The following is a 21,255-nucleotide window of genomic DNA, read 5'->3' as shown; positions in this document are numbered from 1 at the left end:
TGTCAAATATTAATGACGTTAGATATTGTCATAACATTTGAATAATAATTTTCATCAAAAAGGTCCAGGATGAAAAAGTTTTAAATTTTCAAATTAACGTGTAGACAGGACAACGTCTGTCGGGTCCGCTAGTATTTTTATATGGCGTTTGACGCATGGACCGACACATTTTTTTCAGCGATTAAAGACGTATCTGAGCAAGTTTTTACCCATAAAGCAACATTTGGGACGAAGTTTTTATGGGTCGGAGCTACCTTGAGACCTACCAAATCCCTGAAAAAATGTGTCTTTCCATGCTATCTATAATGCTACTGTATATATACAGGATTATCTAGTTCTAGAGGGAGAAAGAAAACTTAACCATAATTTATATATTTATTTACAAACAATATTTGTACGATTAAACTAATTGTCTTGTGTCAAAACACTGGCAGTGAATTAAAACTAATATGCACACATGTACACAAACGTATTATGTACTAAGTAAAGAATTTTGGATGTGTGCGTCACTGTATGACATTGAAGGCACGTCTTTGATGATGTTGAGGAAATTAAAAAGAGGTTTTTTATGTCCAAGGATAGTTTCTGTGTATTTTATCTTGAGCACAGTTACAGGTGGCGTTGCAAACGCCTCGTTGGCAGACTTCATTTGTGAGGGACACCAGCTCTGGGCAGTTGGAGTAGTAGTCCATCTTGTGGCAAGCGTTGGTGCATAAGGATCCTGATAAGCAGTGGTTGGGACACTCTTCACACGGCTCTCCAATCTTGTAAGGGTACTGCGTTATGCTGTGGTAGTTGCCACTGGAAAGGAAAATGATTTAGGTTTTTAAATTCATACATTCTTATCATGAGTGTAAAGATTTAAGTGTTTATGTAGACGAAAACTAGTTAATAATGATCAAAGTCGAATATGTAATTGGTATATAGAAAATTATTAATTTGGTCCATCGATGAATTGTGTTTGATTAAATACACTTCAATTAGACTGACGATGTGAAACAGAACATTTTTTTAAAAGCTACGGTTATCATTATAAAACTTGTTTAACAAAAGTAGATAATATAAATTGTTTAAAGAATAAATAATAATAGTGTTGATGGGGGTTGATGACAAACGACGACGCAAGGAAGAGGAATGTAATGGAGTCGACAACGATGAGGTAACGTAATATTTTCTTGCATTTTTCTTGTATGTACATACACAATGGCACCAAAGGGAAGAAATATAGACGGTATATGACGATCACAAAACAGTTATTACATAACCAGTTACAGCTGATTTTTTTTTCTACATAGACTGGTCGAGATTATACGAGTACTTGATACATTTCAAAATATTGGGTAATAGTAGTAATTTCGTTCCAAAATCCTAGTTGTCAAAGTCGAAAATATTATTCCTGTAGTTACTAATAAGTTTATCTTGTACTATAATTAATAATCTTGTACTATAGTCATAGTAGTAGTCTGGAATAACACATAGAATACTTTTATCCGGGATTGCAGGCGAAACCGCAGAAGCTAGTATTCCATACTTTCCTTTTAATAAACAGGTTATGACTCCACTCACCCTGGACAGTAATGGCACACGTAATTATAGAACTGTCCCCATGGTCCACCTCTGCAGTGAGCCACGCCACAGCCCACCTTGTGACTGGTGGCCCACACCATCTGTGTGTAATGCCCGATGGTCTTCAGGTTGTAAACAGGATTGCCATAGGTGAAATTCTGGTATTCCAGGTACCATGTCTTAATTGCGAAGAACCTGTAATGAAAGATGGTAACAATTATTATTAATTGGGTAGGAATTTTTAATATTTCAGGTCCAAATTATCTATTTTTTTTATTGCTGTTAGGAAATCGTCTTTAATACAGTTTGCCTTGTGTACCTTTTCGTAGAATGGATGTAATAAAACAAAAGTAATCTAACAAAAAACATTATTGAAATACAGTTTGTAGATCGCAATATCAATATCTATTTTATCATTTTCGAGCTTGATCTAACCTGACATCACTCGCTGTTACTTGACTGGACTGTTAATTCCGTTTTATTTTTCGCTAATAAAAAACTTCGTTAATATCAAGGATCCAATAAATATTGTTTCAATGCTACTAATGATAGGTTTGGGTTTAGCTAAAACGTGGATATTTAATCTTTAGTTATAAAAGGTGTGGGAGAGCCATGCACGAATCGACGATTGCTTACCATCAGGTGATCCGTCTGCTCGTTTACCGGCTATTAGCATAAAAAACAATAAAAACGGTTTCTAGATAATTTTCAAACAGGATTGATTATACATAAAAATCATATCTAATTTATTGGCTGATTACGTTATTATAACATGATAAAATTAAGCGTTCCCCTATAATGAAGAACCCAAGAACTTTGCTCTTCAGTTTATTTACTATCAGAATAAACGGAGATTCAGATATTTTTAGTTTTATTTTAGTTCTTTAACAAATAATCTAGCAGTTAGCTCTACGCTCTAGCTTTAAAATAAAGTGACGGTAAATAAATACAGTTTTTGCTATATTTTTTGTACATAGTTTGTTAATTTGAATCACGTCCTCCATATATTACGTCTAGTCGTGTTCATTATTTACATAAGAATCTCCTAATAAAACTAAAACTAGAAATAGACGGCCCGCACGTTAAAATACCTCAATCAGTCAGAATTGTTCATTACATTTTCAACCTTGTTATTTTCGTATAGAGTCAAAAATCTGTTGTAGTATTGTGACAGTTCGGAGTATCTTCATGTGCTTGTTGTCTATACTTACATACCTACATGATCAGGTCGTAAACACGTCTTCAAAGTTGAAGTGTATCTATATCACGATTACTCTAACAGGTGGATAAGTTTGTACGACCTTTTCTTATAAATTAAAATAGTATCTGTTGATAAGCTATAAAAACAACATGTGCATCCTTTTTTACTTGAAAGAGGAAAATCATCCAATCTACTCTTGCCTTGGCCGAGGCGAGACGGAGTGTCAGACTCTTACTAACTAAAAACCACCCCGTTCCTACTCCTGCTTTTCGAGCCGGAACCTCGGTAAACCCGCTAGGTAGTCTGCAGCTCCGGATCAGGCATCAGCCCTACTGGGCGCCATTTGTGGTGGTCTGATGGCTCTTTAAGGAATATGTGCATGGTCAAAATTTGCCAAATCGGTCCAACCATTCTCGAGTTTTAGCGAGACTAATGCAATTGATTTTTATACAGGGTGTCCCTGAAGTCGACGTCCAACGGGCACTAGATGATCAGCAAGGTTCCAACTGTTATCAGAAAAATATAAAAAAAAATCTAAGTCCTACAGTTTTTAAATTACAGTGACTTATGTGTTATCCACGAAAAAGTACACCCTGTGCCAGTCTTTTGACTCTTGTTGCTACAAATCTTAATTTTTTCGCCTGCAGTCTTCCTTACATTATCCTGAATAGTGCTCCAGTAATATGGAATCATAAATTCTTAGCCAACTGCTTTAGATTGAAAAACATTGTTAGTTTTAGAGGAACCAAATACTCTGAATAAAATTTTCACCTTACTTTAAGTGACTGTACTGAATAAATTATGTATGACGCTAGTAGTGGCAAATTTCATCAAAGTTGGCGCATTTAATAAGGATTATAAAATGGTATAGCTTTGCAAATTATTTCTTAAATTCGGCACAAAAAAAGATTTTTCAACGAAACTCCGTTTCGATGAGGTTTATTTCAACTTACTAATATTTCTTCTAGTGTACTCAAATCATACGATACAACATCGTATGCACTAGACAACACATTGCACACGATTTGTTATCATCATGTTGAAAATCAGCGAGGATCTCTTGTCAAACAACATTGTCTGTTTACCCGTGTTTCGCTTGCAGCATTCGTCGGCAATATTATCGCTAGACGAACTGGTTTGTGCATCTTCCATCGTACAGGGCTTCGGCATTTTAGCTTATTTGTTTTTTAAATTATTTTTTGCTTTACCTTAATTCCTTGTAACGGTGCAAATAACTCTTTCTCGACAAACTAAAGAATATTTGATGCTTCATCCCGTTTGATCACAAGGCATGAACACGTAACTTAATCGGAGCATTCACCCATTTTTTTTTTTTATGACGAGTAAAGTGCGTAAGGGCTCATGTACACCACACCACTAACCGCGTAAATATGCTGTGTACATGAATGCCGCGTCCGTTCCTTTTGATTTTCCTACACATTTGATAATGTGTTTGATGCACTATGAACATCATATTGCAATCATTCAATATTATTTAGTGAAACATGATACACAACATCAGTTCCTCTAGTAAGTCTAGTAATATTGCCGACGAAAGCTGCAAGCGAAATCATGAGTAGACAGACAATGTTGTTTGACAAGAGATCCTCGCTGATTTTCAACATGATGATAACAAACCGCGTGCAAAGTGTTGTCTAGTGCATACGAGGTTGTAACGTATGATTTGAGTACACTAGAAGAAATATTAGTAAGTTCAAATAAATTCATCGAAACGGAGTTTCGTTATCTTTTTTTGTGCCGAATTTAGGAAATAATTTGCAAAGTGCTATACCATTTTAAATCCTTATTAAATGCGCCAACTTTGATGAAATTTACTCTAGCGTCATACATAATTTATTCAGTACAGTCACTTAAAGTAAGGTAAAATTTTATTCAGAGTATTTGGTTCCTCTAAAACTAACAATGTTTTTCAATTAAAGCAGTTGGCTAAGAATTTATGATTCCATATTACTGGAGCACTTTCAGGATAATGTAAGGAAGACTGCAGGCGAAAAAATTAAGATTTGTAGCAACAAGAGTCAAAAGACTGGCACAGGGTGTACTTTTTCGTGGATAACACATAAGTCACTGTAATTTAAAAACTGTAGGACTTAGAATTTTTTTTATATTTTTCTGATAACAGTTGGAACCTTGCTGATCATCTAGTGCCCGTTGGACGTCGATTTCAGGGACACCCTGTATATAGAGATCACAATACATGCTGTTATATCATCATAATATGCGCCTCTAGCTACCTCTCCATACGGAGCCGCGGAAGACCTAACGGATTGCTGGGGCTTCGGCTCGAAGAGCAGGAGTAGGAACGGGGTGGTTTTCAGTCAGTAAGCGTCTGACACTCCCTCTCGCATCATCCAAGGCGGGAAAAATGATTGAGTAAGTTTTCACTCTCAAGTGAAAAACCTAGGGTAGGTTTTTCTTCTTGGTCTTTCAAGGATTAAAATCGTGACATTGTGTATGTACTTATATTGTACAGGTATAGGTAAGCTATATTCTTTTGTTCGCAATAATAGCCTTAAAACCAACCTATGTACACGTGCGGCAGTTGTAAAGGGCAATCCTACAACCTACAATAATTATGTGTAATCATTGGTTCACGAATTAACTATTACGGCACAGGAGGTACAAGGACAATCGTGATGAGGTTGCACCACAAGGAAATCAAATAGTTTTTATTCAATACGAATAAAAAAAGGTGTAATTTATCTTTTGTGTATAGTAAGTAATGTGTTGTCTTGTAAATCCTTGGAATTTACAAAAAAATATATGGGTAAATCACGCTTGTTGACTTTGTTGTTCCTGGAACGGATAGGCAAAGCTGCACTTACTAATATTACTCGTAAATATTTTACATTGGTTGTTAATTTGTTGGTTTTTATTCAGTATTTTATTTGGTGTTTATATTTATTTTATATTGTAGAATGGAATTAAAATAAACATTATACATAGATAAGCATTATTTTAAAACGTTGTAGTACCCTTGGGTTTTCTCCTGTGTCGTTGTTTCGTTTACAAACATAGGAGTTCACCACACACATGACACCCAGAACCAGAACGTTAGGTGTCAAAGTTGATCACACAAAGAGTTTGTTCCGTGAAACAATGTGTGTTCCACGTTGCGCGGCAGCCACCGGTACAACCGTGCTCATGCAAGTATGACTAAGAAATAATTTGGAGATTAAGTACTTACTGAGTAAGTACTTTATACGAGTTTTCTAATTGTTTTTAAGATAAAGGAAGAATTGACACAAAATTATTTATTACTTCTTAACACGTAAAATTAATTAGTGTAAAGTGACCGAAACTGATGAAATCAAAGCTTAGCTGCTCGGTAATTACCAACATTACATATAGTTAATGCGTGGTTCACGTTTTAGTAAATACAAGCACGTGTTCCTATTTAATTCAACTGGTGAATGGTTGCAAGATTTTGAAGATAAACATCGGGTGTGGAATAAGATCCGAAATTAAAACCCCGTCTCTGATTTTTGATCATTCGACTGATAAATCCATCCAATTGTAGATGAAGAAGACTTTCTATCCCTTATCCTGATATCCTAAGTTACTTAACACATTGAACGCCGTGGTGGTCACCGGTGACGGACGTTAGCGGAGGATTTGCCTTCAACAGTTTTCTATTGGCAAACAAAGACTTAAGGTTGCCAAATAATAAAATATAATCATATTTTTTCATCATTGTCATCCTATTTTCGGAGCTGCGGACGACGCAGCACCATCATAGATATCGATCAGGAGATTTACTAGATTTTTATAGGTATAGGCCACCTCAACATAAGAGGGTTTGCCGTTATCTCTTCGCTAGGCAGGGGTTTAGACTTTTAATACCAAAATTTAAAATATTAGGACTTTACTCTACTAGTATTACACGGCTTACGTTCTACGCTACTAGAGTATCTATTATGGAATTGTTTATATATCTGAGAAGGATTTCAATAGTATAAAAAGTTATGCGGATGATCATATTAATAAACATTGTCTTTACAACAATAGAGCTTCCGTCATTATTACTAGTCATTCAGTTATGTGTGAGAATAGTAAAACATTATTACATAATACCTACTATATGTAACAAGGCTACTATCTCCTGAAGGACAGGCTCAAGTACCTAGTAGTAGTAGTATTACAGTTTTTTGCAACGTCCCGCGTTTTATCCCCAAAGGGGTTGGCAGAGGTGCACATAACGGCACGTACACGCTATACAATGTACGCCCTATTTTCACCATTTGTGTTATAAGTCCCATGTAATAGGGGGTGAGCCTATTGCCATATACTGGGCACAATTCCAGACTCCGTGCTATTACTGAGAAATTTTCGAAATACCGAAAAAAACCTAGTGATAGTTTGCCCGACCCCGGAATCGAACCCGAGATCCCTTGTCCGGTCGTACGTAGTCGTACTTGCGATCACTCGATCAACGGGGCAGTTATAATAGTAGTACAGTCTAGAAATAATTTCACCTACAGCCTCCACCAGTGTCATTTGTTTTCTAGGATATAATTAACAAGCTTTTTCACAGCTTCACACGCGTTAAATTCGGGATTATTACGCATATAAACCTTCCTCTTAAACCACTCTACCTATCCAAAAAACCCTATCAAAATCTGATGCGTAATTTTAAAGATCTAAGCATCCAGATATAATATAGATGCTGGAAAACGATTTGGTTTCATACTATGTAGTGATTAAAGCTAATCATTAGCTGTGATTGCAAGTAATCATAATAAAACAAAAAATATTACAAGATCCATAAAAATGGAACTAAGTGAATTAAATGCAAATAACAAATATTATATAACCATAACGTATATTGAAACAAAGGCTTATGAGTTACGTACCTGAGCGTATTCTAAGGAATGTAAACAACGTTCTTTGTTAGTTTTTACTTTAGAAAAAAAAATCAGGAAACCGGCTTAAGATTTTAGGAATATAATTGTATTTAATTTGGTTTGGAAAAAATGTTGATAACCGCGGAGGTAATTAACCACAAAATAGCACTTACCACGGGGTTTTCTGTGCGGCTACGAACAGATTCTGGCCGCAAGTACCGAGATGTGGGACTTGGTTTTCTCTGACGTCATTGTGTTTTAAGAACAAGCATTTTTCTGCGTATTCCTGTGCTTGTCGCGCTGCTCCGGCGTGCCAGGTCTGAAAGTGATTTACAATACAAATATAGAGCAGTTATAGCGTTATCCAAGTAGTTTGTCCTTCAGAATGTGAAGGACATTGCGACTACAACACGCCGGCTCGAATATACCAACCAATCACTGACATTTGGCAGCGTCGAACGCTCTCGTTTCGAGTACTTTGAACGTAAATCAAACTCATACTAAAGGTAAATACGAGAATGAAAGTAAACCCGATATGTAAACAATAACACAAAATTTGCTCCGTAAATACCAAAATGTTAATGTTCAAAGTGTAACTAATAATTTACATACATATTGTAACAAATACACTGATTTGTTTCATCACAAATAGAAATCAAAGAGGCGCCATACATAGCGCCAATTTGTTAGTGAAACGAGCTGGTTACAGGGTTAAATGAATCTATTTGAGAGAAGACCTTTTAAATAAGCATGATAGGCAGGTACACTTATCGACTATATTACGTCGACTGTATTCTCAGATATTATGAAACAATTCTGTTCTATACTACCGAGCTGCGGCACGACTATCCATAAGAATTTTAAAGTAAATTAATTATAGGTACCTACCTATTAAAAAAATAAACACCAGTAGAGATGTAATTAGTAGTCCAAAGATGTGCTATGATACGTTGTTGTGAAAGCCTTTGGCTTCCACCAATCATATTCATTGGTATTATGTGTAGCACTCGTGGAAACGGACTCAGCTAAGCTATGTATTTTTTTTTTATATTGAACGATGCGTACAATGGATTCCCTACTATCGATACATCGTATACTCGAGCTGCGTATCGTCCACGCACAGCTATAAAAGTAGCAAGTCCCTGGGGGAAAAGCACCTTTAGACTAGTTGGTAATGCTTTCCAGTCGGCCACTTTTGGGATCACTGGTTCGTTGGTGAATAGTCAGCCAAAATCACCGACTAGTCAGCTACTTGTTAGTATTTTCTTAGTTTATTTGACGCTGTAAGCGGATGGACGTTATAAACACGTTTGTTTCATACTCGTAATATTCGTTGTATTTGTTATTTTATGTTATCTGAAAAAAGTTGTTTTGTCATTCTTTACATCAATACTCAATTAGTCGAAAATCCAATACTAAAACAGTAATTAAAAGTGTGGACCACTAAATTAGATAGACCCTGTATAAGAAAAGAACACGGTTAACAAGTCGGTTAATGAAAATTTTAACAAAAAGTGATCAAAATGATCTAGCAGCGCGACAATCGCCGCGTCGTGTGTCGCGGAATGCTGCTCAAGAATATGAGCCTCTAGCATGGCTTGAAACTAGTCGAGTTCCTCGTGAAACAGTTACGTGAGTAAGCCGAAGACCTAAAATCTACCATCTATTATCTATTACCTAATTTGCTATTTTAAAAGAAAACTTCATTTGTAGAATACCTACTTATTGTGTCGATAGACCATCTTTACTACATATTATCGATCGCTCAACTTTGGGCTATATTCACTTCACTAATGCAATGTATTTATTCGAAATTATTGCAGCTAAACGTACCAAGAATTCTAATCATAAATCGAACTTACCATTAGCAGCATGTTAGCGGCACTGGGCCGTACTTTAGTACGGAAGAAATTGTGATAAAGAACTATTTTCCTTCGCACCACCGACCTTCGAGGATGTAATGCATTATCTGGTATTAAATGTGGAGGAAACAATTCTGAAATAATACAAAAACATAATTAAACACATTAAAGTAACTAAGGTTAATTTATAAACATGCTGTAGAATCATAGACTGGTACAAAATTGTGAGTAGATAGGTACGTGGCTGGGTGTATAAAACAAACTTATGTGTTGATATATTTTATTATAACTTTTGTGAGACATACTAAATTAATTATTATGTTATCGGCTTTGACTCATATTTTCGCGCTGCTACTAGCCTGTTCTACGCTAAATATGAGCCCCAAGCATGGCTTGAAACTAGTCGAGTTCCTCGTCAAACAGTTACGGGAGTAAGCCGATAACATAATAATTAATGCTAAATATTTTTCAAAGTCTCCAGTATCGCAAAGTAGTCCCAGTCACTCGATGATATATAAATATATTTAATTTACACGCTGCCCCACAATAGGATTTTCTCTTGGGTCGTGGGTGCGTTTACAAACATACTATTTCACATACACATATTGAAAGTAGTATCAATTTTTAAACAATGTGTAGGTACATTCATGAATACAAAACAAGTGTTACGAATTAATTTAGAAATAAATTAATATACTACTTACAATGTACCCAATGAGTGCAATTATTGAATTGCACACGGATGAGTACAATAATATTGAATCGCACACACACATGTACATTGTAACTGTACAATGTATACTTATTATGTACCGCACATGAAACCAACGTTAAACATCGCTTGTATGGCAATAATAATCTAGATTGTGTTTGTTTTGAGGCCCAATTACCTCTCTCCCAAAAGACAATTTTTTCAAGCCTCGATTCCACAACAACGTTAAATTCCTAACCCTAAAAGGCGGTTAACGGTAAGTACCAATGTGACATTTTACGACTTATATGTACACTCTAATTAGACACCACTGACAAACGGTGAAGGAAAACATCGTCAGTGTCGGCGTAAGGGCCACTGATACCCCGGACGAAAATATTTTGGCGCCCACTTGAGGAAAGCAATATCATAAGTAGGTATATTAAAAATTTCATCTTTCCTTTAACGTTACCCAGATGTCGCCTCTAACGATATACGTGTAGAGTCTCGAGTAGAGAAACCACAAACCCTCAAAAAATCCATCTAAAAAAATCTCAATAAAAAATATGCATATGCACAGAGCGTAGAGCACAGTTCTGAGGGTTTGCACCAGGAGAGGCAAGAGACTCCAACTTCAGACCTTGGCGCCCCCCAGAATTTGTCGCCCTGGGCCGTCGCCCCTAGGGCGAGGCGAGAGGGAGTCACGCCACGCCACTGATCAGGCATCAGCCCTACTGGGCCCCATCTTTGGTGGTCTGATGAAGTTTTTAGTCAGCAGTGGCCACTTATAGGCTGTTGTGATGCGTGATGTTAAGTATACCTACTTACGACAGAATCAAATTAAGGGTTAAATAAAGTAAGAAAACAATACTCACGTTTGTTACCCCAAGGTCTAGCTGTGTCTAGTTCGACTATTACATTTAATAGGAACAAAAGTTGAACCAATAGAGCGCCCCGAACGAACATGCTATAAAAGAAATAAGTTATGGTTATTACCAACGATCGTATCAATTTAATAAACAGTATTCTGCATTCCTACATCAATAAATTCACCGTGACTTTCATGAACTATTAGAATAATGATCAAATTGATAGTCTACATTAACATCCACATTTCTACGTCTACATCTACTCATCTATATATTCTACACTAATTCATATTATAAAGAGGAAATTTTAATTAACTTTTTGTTTGTTTTGCGTTTAGTTTTAATGGGCACCGAAATTACTGAACCGATTTGATTCTATTACCATTGGAATTTATAATCCCTGAAGAACATACTTAAGCTAAATAAACAAGTGAGAAAAAAGGGTACCGTATGAAAATTTCGATAATGTAACTCGATGTGTAAAAAAGTACCAAAATACTCCTTAAATTGCTTGCGGTGCGGAAATTAAAGACAAAAGAGCAAAGTGATGTACTAGAGCCTTATAAAAGGCATTCATATGAATGTAAAAGTCCGTGACATCAGGTGTAATCTTTATCTATTAGTTATACCACAATAACTTCGTTTCATCTAAAAATGTGCAACACGAGTAGTAATGTCGCACGCGTGTAAGCAATATGTATCTTTCTGATTGATTGATTCTCCTTAAAGATTGGAAGAATGGAAATAATTAAAAAATATTCCACCCGCAAGTCGACTTTGCATGGGTAGACTATACTCATTCTAAGTCCGGACAAGCCGCTAAATTCTACAGTTTTCAGGCAAGAACTGCAACCTAATACTAATAAATTGCCTATTTAAATTAGGTCGAGTGAGCGATTTTGCTATTACGAATGTGGAACACTAACCGCCGACTAATTGTGATGACCATGCGCGGTTATCAAAATGATTCGTAAGTACCTAAGTCTGCATATCACTCAATAATTTCTACAACGTTTGATATTATATAGAATCAGGTGAAATATAATATGCGAAGTCAACTGTAAAAGTAATCAAATCAACTGTAGCTCTATTGTTTCCAATAACCATACACAATACCTAATATTATTATGTAGAAATTTCAATTTAATAACACAAAAATGTACCCTTTATAGCGTTGATTATAAGACACAAAATAAGTTAAGGGCTTAAGTCAAGTACTTACATTTTGGAAGTTAAAAACCGCAGTTAGTAGGAAAATTTCTTAAATTCAGATTCGTCCTACATCACACTGTAGCGGTTGATCACAAAAGAGCGGTTGTTTGAACAAATATCACAGAAACCATCCTCACGACCAAATGGGTTTATTGATTGCGGTGCCTTAAGAATTTTGATGATTTAATAGACGGGCGCCAATCACAGCCGCGCGTCGCGAACGCTTCAATTGAAATAAGCAACAGACTTCTCCTCCATACTAAACACGCGAACCACTACAAAACGATCCTTGATAAATGTTTCGCAGCTACTTAATACAAAAAACAACTGACAAGGCATGCACGATTGCAGAATATGTTCAACAGTGTTCTTTTGATTAAATATTTAGATGTAATTAAGTTTAAACACTAATTACATACAGTAAGTTATTGAAAATTGTATGTAATTGAGTAAACGGACTACCTAAGGTCGAGATCGTAGCTATGTACCTACCAATCTGTATAAAACGTATGCATATTTAATAAATTTCATTTGTCTACTTTCATATTAAAGTTTATTGCTTTAGCGAATGCATTTTCAGTGTGAAGTATGGTTTATTAAAGTAGGTACCTATGTTGGTAACTGCATTGTGATTATTTATTTTCAATGAATAGGTACGTATTAAACAGTTATATATAGGTATATTTAATACATTAGGTAATATTCGATCGATCAACTGTAAAAGTTAAACACACCGTGAATTTAGCTATTTCAAAAGTACTTTCATCAACGTTTATTCTTTATTTTTTCGCTGAGAGACCACATCGCCTAGTGCCATCAGAATCATACAAGCTTGTGAAAAAAAATTACCTACTAATGGTCTAAATATCAATTTATCTTATTTATTCATCTTTGTCCTATCACAAATTGGGCCAGCATCCTTGCTGTTCACACCTGCATCAACATTATACACATTGTTTCGCACTTGAATTAGAATTGTATGTTTATTTATTCAAGGAACTCTAACCGACTTTTTCAATAACCTTATTAGTATTACCAATTTGTATATGATTGTTAAAATGCTTCATATAAATAAATCATATTCCGTTCTTGCATCTACGGAAGTGCGGAACTCAATAGCTGTGAATTTTCAAGCAATACGAGTATCAATGACCTTACAAATTATTATCGATTATTTAACTTTGCTCAAACTATGTGTATTTATGTGTATGCGTGTGTGTCCTCTTTACCTTTAGGAATAAACAGAAACCTGACCTTTGCTTGGACAACCTTAGAATAGATCTAATAATACCTATCTGAAGTGAAGGCTGAATCTAAAATATAGTAACAGAAAGAACAATTCTTTTTGTGTTTTTTAAAACTGTGGTGATAGCAGAGTTACAAACTTGTTGTTGTAGTTTATCCTCTAGACTCTACCCTTCCCGTTATTGGTTTTTCCCCTGTTCCCAAAACTGTACAGCCATAATCGACTAACAATTTGATGAACTTGACTTAACGACTTGAACAGTTTTCCCCCATCCACGCTAGAATTTGCATGCACAATTTTACATATGTATGGCCAATATTAGTGATAAACGGACTACGGGATTAGGTTATACATTTCACAGAAACTGTCGCTCTTTTATTAATCTGAAACTGTTTTGTTTAACTGTGAATTTCAACTCGACTGTGGAAATTGGCAGTGGATTGTCACAGGCCATTTGTGATTCTATGTATTTCAAGAAACATGTGAGTTTTCTTATGTAGCAATTATGATCTACTAGCTCCTAATTGCAGTTAAAAAGTAACTTATTTACGAAAAAAAAAATGATTAATTAAAAAGATGTACCTACTGAATTTGAATATGGGTACCTAGGTAATGAAAATTAAGGGTAGGTACAGTAAACGCAGGCGAATCAAGAAGACTGCACTATGCAAATATTGAGTAGGTACTTTAGTTATTACATTTAACGAAGCATGAGTTGCAATGTGGTAGAAATCGAAACGAATCATGCGCATGTAAATATTTGTATATAATTCAATATGTAACGGGCATAATGAACGATAATGTGAAATATTAAAAGTCATGCGTCATGTATCAATTTGTAATAAATACTTTACATCAAATGCACTGCGTGGGTGTAAATTACTTTTAGAATTTCGTGAATGCTGTAGGACTGTGCAAGTATGCACTCTCCAGTCTTTGCGATTTGCTTAGTTGCTTAATTATTGAGGTTATTAAATTATTTAAAAGAGAAAGAGCTATTGGAACTACAGTATTGTATAGGTATTTGATTAGAACAGCAGGATATTTAAAGGCCGGAGCTGCGGACTACCTAGCGGGCTTACCGGGGCTCTGGCTCGACAGGCAGGAGTAGGAACGGGGTGGTTTTAAGTCAGTAAGAGTTTGACACTCCCTCTTGCCTCGCCCTGGCGAAACGAGAAAAAGGATACTGAACGGATTTTGATGAAATTTGATATACAGACAGGGTATGACCTGACTAGGGTGATAGGATTTTTATCCCATCCCATGGGAACGAGAAAAATTTATGAATTACTCTCAAGTCGGAAGTAGCATGTGTTAAATATAGGTACCTACTGTACGTAGTTAGGTACCTACTGTACCTAGTTAGGTACCTACCTGTCTAAGTAAATTTTAACTATTTGAGTAGAGTGACCACAGGTCAGGGTCTCCAATTAATCTCGTGTCAGAATCATGTGTGTGGTTAGTATCGTGACCTACTGTAATACACCTGTGTACGTGGAAGTTATGTATTATTATTATAATAGTTGTGGGTACCTAATCATATTTATTTGTTATTCTTTTCTTGTTTGTACACCTGCCAATCTTTTTATAGGAGTTACCAGCCAGTACCTTTACACGTGTAGCATCGAACGGTATCGTAAGTGACCCGGTTGTGGCCACTTTAAGAATTTTGTCGACTTTGAGGCTTTCTTAACTTTCAGTTTTTGTTATCACGAACATATTTCTTGAAAAAAGTCATTTAACATGTATTAACCTTGCCTAAGAAAACCCTTTTTTTTAAAGAACGTCCAATAGAAAAATAACTGTATAAAAAAGAAAAAATAAAGGGAGTTTGTGCCATTTTTGGCCAGATTCGTGCCATTTCTGGCCACGGTCGTGTGCCAGTTCTGGCCATCAAAAAATACAATAAAAGTAATTAAAATTTATTAATTAAATTTGACATTTTAGAAACAATGGTTTTTATTTAGTTTGGAAAATATGAAATATTATTACTTCACTTGAATTTAACTTACAAATAAAGAAATCAACATTTATATGACGTTGGTAAAAGCTGCAAAGTAAACTGACCTCCCCTTTGTGTGAAGGCAATTTATTGCATCTCTGAAAATGAAAAATATGTATTTGTTGATATGTAAAGTCAAAGAAAAATAATAAATAAATTACGATAAATGACTAGAAGTTGGGCGTCTATGTACAAAAGTTTTGGCCAGCCATGTGGCCAAAGATGGAGAAATTCATAATTTTGTCTCCATTAGTGGCCACCTTCTAAAAACCTCACTTCAGAAACATATGGCGACAAAATAACTTTAGTTCCACTTAGACAATATATTCTTCATGTAGTATTAACATAAACATCCAAACAATAAGCACAGATTTCAAAAATAAAAACCAAATCCTCACCCACTCGCCTTAGCCTTTTTGTTAAGATCTTAACAATTTCACCCTCAACTAAAAAGAATGACTTGTTGCATCGAAGTGAAGTTTGACACATCAAAGCTGCCAACGGTATCAGTGTCTACAATATTCAATATTTTAAATACTGTACATCACAGAGTAATTTATTTGTCCATTCCTTAGTTATAAATATTTGAAGGCCCAAATGGCCACAAAGGGGTCGATGGCCACAACCGGGTCACTTGCCCTACCTGGAATTCTTTTTTAATTTTATTGAGTTTTTTTTTTATAAACTGCAGTTAGTTTCTGAGTCAATGTAAACAACAAATCTTTCCTTTTGTTCATACTAGCTGATGCCCGCGGCTTCGCTCACGTGGAATACGGACTTTGTGACTAAAAATAATTCCAAAATAAATAATGCATTTTTTCCGAAATTTCGTCAGCATAGAATATTAATATTAGGACATAACTTTTTTATAAAATTTTCTAAAATACAGGTAGCGTTAGTTACTTCTTAGTACATCAGCTATCTGCCAATAAAATTCCCGTTAAAATCGGTCCAGTCATTTGAGGGATTAGCCGGAACAAACAGAAAGACTTACGATACATACGTAGGTATATTCTATATATATGAATATAGAATATACGTATCGTAAGTGTATGCATGCATGTCGTAAAAAACAGTTATTTTAATATTACAAATTGATATCTTCCCCAATTTCATTAGTATAGATTACCTATACATAATATTGTAACACCAACACACCCTTGAATCTATTAAGGTTCATCGAAGGTAAGAAAATTACTTCAATTAAAATATACATTTAAATATCTAGGCCACTTCACTCATCGTAGGCTATCAAACACATTGTGATTCAAATCTTCTGAATGCCAATTTCATTTCAAACACATCACATTTAATATTAATTATTGATGAGGACACTCGTACATTACGGCCTGCCTTCAAGCGTAGCTTGATTATGATCTACGATTCCAGTTATGTATTCAGATGTTTATTTCATTCAATATTTTACATCTACATTAGTTAAATAGGTAGGTGAATAAATGGCCGTGGTCTACTATCTAACGCTATTGCCTGCTTGTGTCCATCTCTTAAAAAGTTGATGGACCACAGATGGTCATGCATCACATAATGCATTTTCTATGTTTACATTTTTTTATACTTAATCTCACATGCGTTTTGCCACAATCTCACCTGGTGGTAAATGATGATGCGGCCGACAAACGATGGAGCAACTACATTTATTAAAAATCTACCTATATTTCTGTGTCTCACTATTTTATAACGCGCTTAGACCTTTTTGAGAGTTAGAGTCAGCAAAGCACATGTAATACCCCAAGTGTTGCTTAGTGTTCATAGGCCACAGTAACCATTACTTATTATCAGGTGGGTCGTGTACATTCTGGCCACTATCGTGGTATAAAAAGAATAAAAATAAAACCAAGATAAAGTTACAATGTAGTGTATCTATATTTTAAAAATTAACAAAATCAAATTCTCTATCTAGCTTGAGGGTCAGCACCAATGTTTCCTGGTCGGACTCCCAGCTAGCCTTAGACCGATCAGGGTCGATGCCATGTGGCAAAGGAAGTTTTAGTGAATACTGGGAGGACATCACTGCCACGCTGTTGGTGTCGACTGTTAAATCCACGTTTTCTTTCTTATCTCCCGGCATCTTGATGCGAACGATGAGATTTTCGCAACTTGCTGATGATGGGGTCTTTGGGCCAATCTGGAACGTGATTTTTTTTTTCAAGACATAGTTCTTTACCTTTTGAAATATAACAAAGTAGGAAGCTTCAATGGTGGTAATGTTATAAAGTTTGTGTTATAATCTAACACAACACACGTTCTGGATTTAATTTTATAGCAAACAATAAATGAATAAAAATTTAAAAAATGAGTTTATCATCAATAACTTCAGTTTACATTTTTATATGGCCCTGGACCCCACAGGCCTCTGATCCAGATCGGTCGTGAAGCCGTCTCTCTAATAAGTTAACTCATATCTTAACTAGATATGAGTTTTTTTTAGAAAGAAATTATTTAATGAGGTCGTTAACTGTTTTTATATAGACACTTCTAGACTCTCAGGAAGATGCACATATCTAAGTAGGGACCTACTTGATCCCTGTCTCTCTCTCTTTTACTAGATTAAAATGTAAAAGTTACCTGAAGGTAGACATCTTCAGCAGACACAGACTGCTGATAGTTCATAGTATATTCAGGAGTTTTCAGATCTCCTAAACCAACACCAGCTTTCCCCAAGTTTTCGATCTCCTTAGCCTCTTGTTCCTCAAACTCTTCGATAGTTTTTGGAGTCTTTTTTTCTTCGGGAGGAGGAATTTTACCTCTTGTTGAACTTATTTCAAACTCTGAAAAAATATTATAGGGTAAATGGAAGTATTACTTAACTACCTACCCATTGAATTTTTTAAGTCCTTTTTAACAGGAGAGTGCCTTCCTACATATGTAGGCTGTAGCTACCTACTTCTCTGTTTCTAATTAAAGTTTGAAAATAAATATGGAAGGAGCACACAGAAAAAAAAATTATGACTGTGATAATTTTTTAGGAAATCTACTTCTTCCAACAGCTCTGCCTATCGACGGTAGCTATTTGGTGCTTTGCCAACTAATGCCGATAGATGGCATTGACTCTGCGGTCAACAACCTGTATGATGCTTTAACTCTAAATAATGTAAGATTGACCTAAATGTAGGTGATAGACCTACGTGTACAAACGAAATAGGTATCCTACATAATTAAAGTCTAATTATAGCTTATAGCTCCTATGCCTAAAACTTTCTACTGTTTGTCTTCAGCGACCAACACTGCAGACTCAATATCAATAAATGTGAAGGTACAAACCAGTAGCAGGTAAATCGTCTCCTTGCAGCACTTCAGGTTCCGGTGGTCTCAGCAGATCCACGAGCTTCTCCATATGTTCCACGGAGAACTCCATTTTGATGGCTTTTTTATGTTAATTGTATTCTTTTCACAAATTAAAGTTATTTGCAAATGCAAACTATCAGCAGATGTAATCAATGTGGTTGCCGGGATACATTAAATGTTTTTAAAACAGTATGAGGTTGCCAGGGCATCTTGATGTCTTTTTTACTCGCCAGGTGGCGCTAATTTAGCTTGAGATGCTATGCGATGTCGAACCTGCGAAACGCTGTGTAGTAGACGCACAACCGACATACCACCACCGGATTTCCATAGAGGCTTTAATTCCATATCTTTCATTTATTAAATTACAAATCCGGATTGATGATTCATGTGGTAAATTATAAAACTATAATTAAATAGATAATACTGAAATCTAAGTAGGTCTCACTAACTGAGCATAAAAAAACAATCAAATAGAAAGTAAAAGGTAATTAGTGTAATTTTGTTTCATTAATTGATCTCACATTAACATGAACCGAATTAGGTAATTTGGATAAGACAAATAAAGGAATAATCAAAAACATTTAGTTATATTTTATTACATTATGGTTAATGCACAAATTACATATCTAATGAATCAGTTATTAATTTAACTTTAATAAAGGAGATTTAAGGGAAACCATCATCATCTTCCTCAGCCATTTCCTTGGCCAGTTCCAAATCCTGTTGCTCTCTCTCACGTCTCTCTTCAGCACTCTCCAATTCCTTGCCATAAGATTTTGGTGGGTATCTCATAGCCTTCACACTCTGGTTATGCAGGTCCAGACAGAATGATATGCGCTGGTGGAATGCCAACTGTGGCTCCCTCGTGCAATAGATGTCAGAGCTTTCCTTGTTACTCATGTATCCCTTTTCAGGATCAAGGGTAGCCTCAATAACTCCATCCCTGATAGCTTTGGCGACAATAAACTCTGCATCTTCAGCAGAGTCCAGACCCAATTTCCTGGCAATATCTTTAGGTGAAATACGGGAGTATGAGAGTCCAATCGAACGGATGGCAGTTTTAATTACATTCTGGCGGAGACGAAGAATCAATGTGAAAGTGTGATCATTACGGAACTGAGGGCCAAAATTCTCAAGTACCTCACCAAATCTCTGCAAGTTTCCAAGCCTCACTGCCTGAGTTAGTTGGAAATAAGGTGCCAAAGCCTTACGTAGAGGTGCTTGTCTAAATATGGCCCTTTCTGGTATATCTCCCAATAGTAACTCAACAACAATTGCCAACTTCTGAACAGTTTGACGGAAACCAACAGCAGCAGTCTGAGGAGCCTTCCTCAAAGCTTGCACTAGGTGTTTGTGAGCATCACTGTACTCTAGACGGGCAGCCTTGATCCTTCCAAGATAATACAAGAATCTTGCCCACTCATTATTACTTGCATTTTCTGGGAAAACTGACTTACTGACCAGTTTGTCTGCCTGGTCATACAAAGAGTAATGCAAATAGTTGCGCAAGAGACAATTAATGAGTACTGCTTGGCCTTCATAATCATTTCGCAGGGTAGAAGTGCGGAGTCTTGCATGAAGTAGTCCTCTAATAAGATCCAACTTGTTTGTCAATTCAAAGACTCTTGAGTGGTAAAAGTAGCACTTGGCAGCAATCAAATCAAGGGTTCTTCTGTTCTGTGCTAGAACTTTATTCATCAACTGCTGTGAGCACTCAGTAGCTTCTTCCAACCTGTTAGTGTCGAGCAGGCGCAGCAGTACCAACAGGTGCAAGTAAACATCCACTTCAGGCACTGGTTGTTTGGGTGCACTGCGAGAGCGGGGTGGTTCTATCTCCACTGCGCCAGGCAGAGGGCTTTCCACAAATGCAATTAAACTTTCTTTGTCAGCATTAGACGGATAAAGTTGGTTGAAAATAGCACGCAAAACGTTACCGTTCAGCTTCCTTCTGGTGCTAGGAAGCGACCTCAAAACTCTCATAGCAAATCTGGGCTCTTTGGAAGCAACAGCTTTATCTATTTGTCTTACATGTTCCCTCAAATCTTGAACTGCAAGCACATCAGCATCTTTTTTGACCTCCGGGGTTTCTGCATCACTAGCTGCTGCAGGACTTTCCACATTTTTCATTTCTACATCTTCGGCGGGAGCCATTTCAAAATTTCTTTAATAATTTTCCAAATTTACACCAACAATCTTAGTTAAAATAGTGACTGCAATATTTTTCGATCCTTTTGTCAAAAAATGCCGAGTAACTACAAAACGTTCCAAGACAAGCGTTTTCGAATCTATATCATTCTACAAATTCTCTGACTGTTTCTCTTTCTTTCACGTGAAATATATATCTTGCATCTCTGTTTTACACATGTAGAAATTTTGTAGCAGTGGCAACAAAATAAAAGGTATCTGGAACACGCTCGGATATCTTATGAAAATAA

The 21,255-nt window shown here is 36.0% G+C and overlaps 3 protein-coding genes across 3 annotated transcripts; all 3 read right to left on the bottom strand.

Annotated features, from left to right (window-relative positions):
* Positions 1-361: 361 nt before the first annotated feature.
* On the bottom strand, positions 362-12,697 carry LOC118273659 (cysteine-rich venom protein DIS2). Its single transcript, XM_035590744.2, has 6 exons — positions 12,277-12,697; positions 11,061-11,152; positions 9,495-9,628; positions 7,806-7,951; positions 1,567-1,761; positions 362-801 (listed from the first exon to the last, which is right to left on the bottom strand). Exons 2-6 carry the CDS (start codon positions 11,149-11,151, stop codon positions 567-569), a joined length of 801 nt encoding a protein of 266 aa, XP_035446637.1. The 5' UTR covers position 11,152; positions 12,277-12,697; the 3' UTR covers positions 362-566.
* Positions 12,698-17,374: 4,677 nt separating this feature from the next.
* LOC118273513 (dynein axonemal assembly factor 6) lies at positions 17,375-19,038 on the bottom strand. Its single transcript, XM_050697084.1, has 3 exons — positions 18,797-19,038; positions 18,101-18,303; positions 17,375-17,660 (listed from the first exon to the last, which is right to left on the bottom strand). Exons 1-3 carry the CDS (start codon positions 18,888-18,890, stop codon positions 17,403-17,405), a joined length of 555 nt encoding a protein of 184 aa, XP_050553041.1. The 5' UTR covers positions 18,891-19,038; the 3' UTR covers positions 17,375-17,402.
* Positions 19,039-19,388: 350 nt separating this feature from the next.
* Positions 19,389-21,085, bottom strand: LOC118273449 (probable 26S proteasome non-ATPase regulatory subunit 3). The gene has a single exon (XM_035590426.2). It carries the CDS (start codon positions 20,969-20,971, stop codon positions 19,487-19,489), a length of 1,485 nt encoding a protein of 494 aa, XP_035446319.1. The 5' UTR covers positions 20,972-21,085; the 3' UTR covers positions 19,389-19,486.
* Between the last annotated feature and the right edge of the window lie 170 nt (positions 21,086-21,255).

The sequence above is a fragment of the Spodoptera frugiperda genome, chromosome 1, assembly GCF_023101765.2.
Source record: "Spodoptera frugiperda isolate SF20-4 chromosome 1, AGI-APGP_CSIRO_Sfru_2.0, whole genome shotgun sequence".
In the NCBI taxonomy this organism is placed as follows: Eukaryota; Metazoa; Arthropoda; class Insecta; order Lepidoptera; family Noctuidae; genus Spodoptera; species Spodoptera frugiperda.
Note: the sequence above shows the minus strand (reverse complement) of the source record. Positions and strands in the feature narration are given on the sequence as shown.

Excerpts from the sequence above, each read along its gene's own strand:
- LOC118273659 (XM_035590744.2), bottom strand. The coding sequence starts at position 11,151 with ATGTTCGTTCGGGGCGCTCTATTGGTTCAACTTTTGTTCCTATTAAAT. Across the intron at positions 9,629-11,060 it reads TAGACCTTGGGGTAACAAAC|AATTGTTTCCTCCACATTTA; the intron begins GTGAGTATTGTT and ends GTATTATTTCAG. Across the intron at positions 1,762-7,805 it reads GCCGCACAGAAAACCCCGTG|GTTCTTCGCAATTAAGACAT; the intron begins GTAAGTGCTATT and ends CTTTCATTACAG.
- LOC118273513 (XM_050697084.1), bottom strand. The coding sequence starts at position 18,890 with ATGGAGTTCTCCGTGGAACATATGGAGAAGCTCGTGGATCTGCTGAGA. Across the intron at positions 18,304-18,796 it reads AGACGATTTACCTGCTACTG|AGTTTGAAATAAGTTCAACA; the intron begins GTTTGTACCTTC and ends ATATTTTTTCAG. Across the intron at positions 17,661-18,100 it reads CTGAAGATGTCTACCTTCAG|ATTGGCCCAAAGACCCCATC; the intron begins GTAACTTTTACA and ends ATCACGTTCCAG.
- LOC118273449 (XM_035590426.2), bottom strand. The coding sequence starts at position 20,971 with ATGGCTCCCGCCGAAGATGTAGAAATGAAAAATGTGGAAAGTCCTGCA.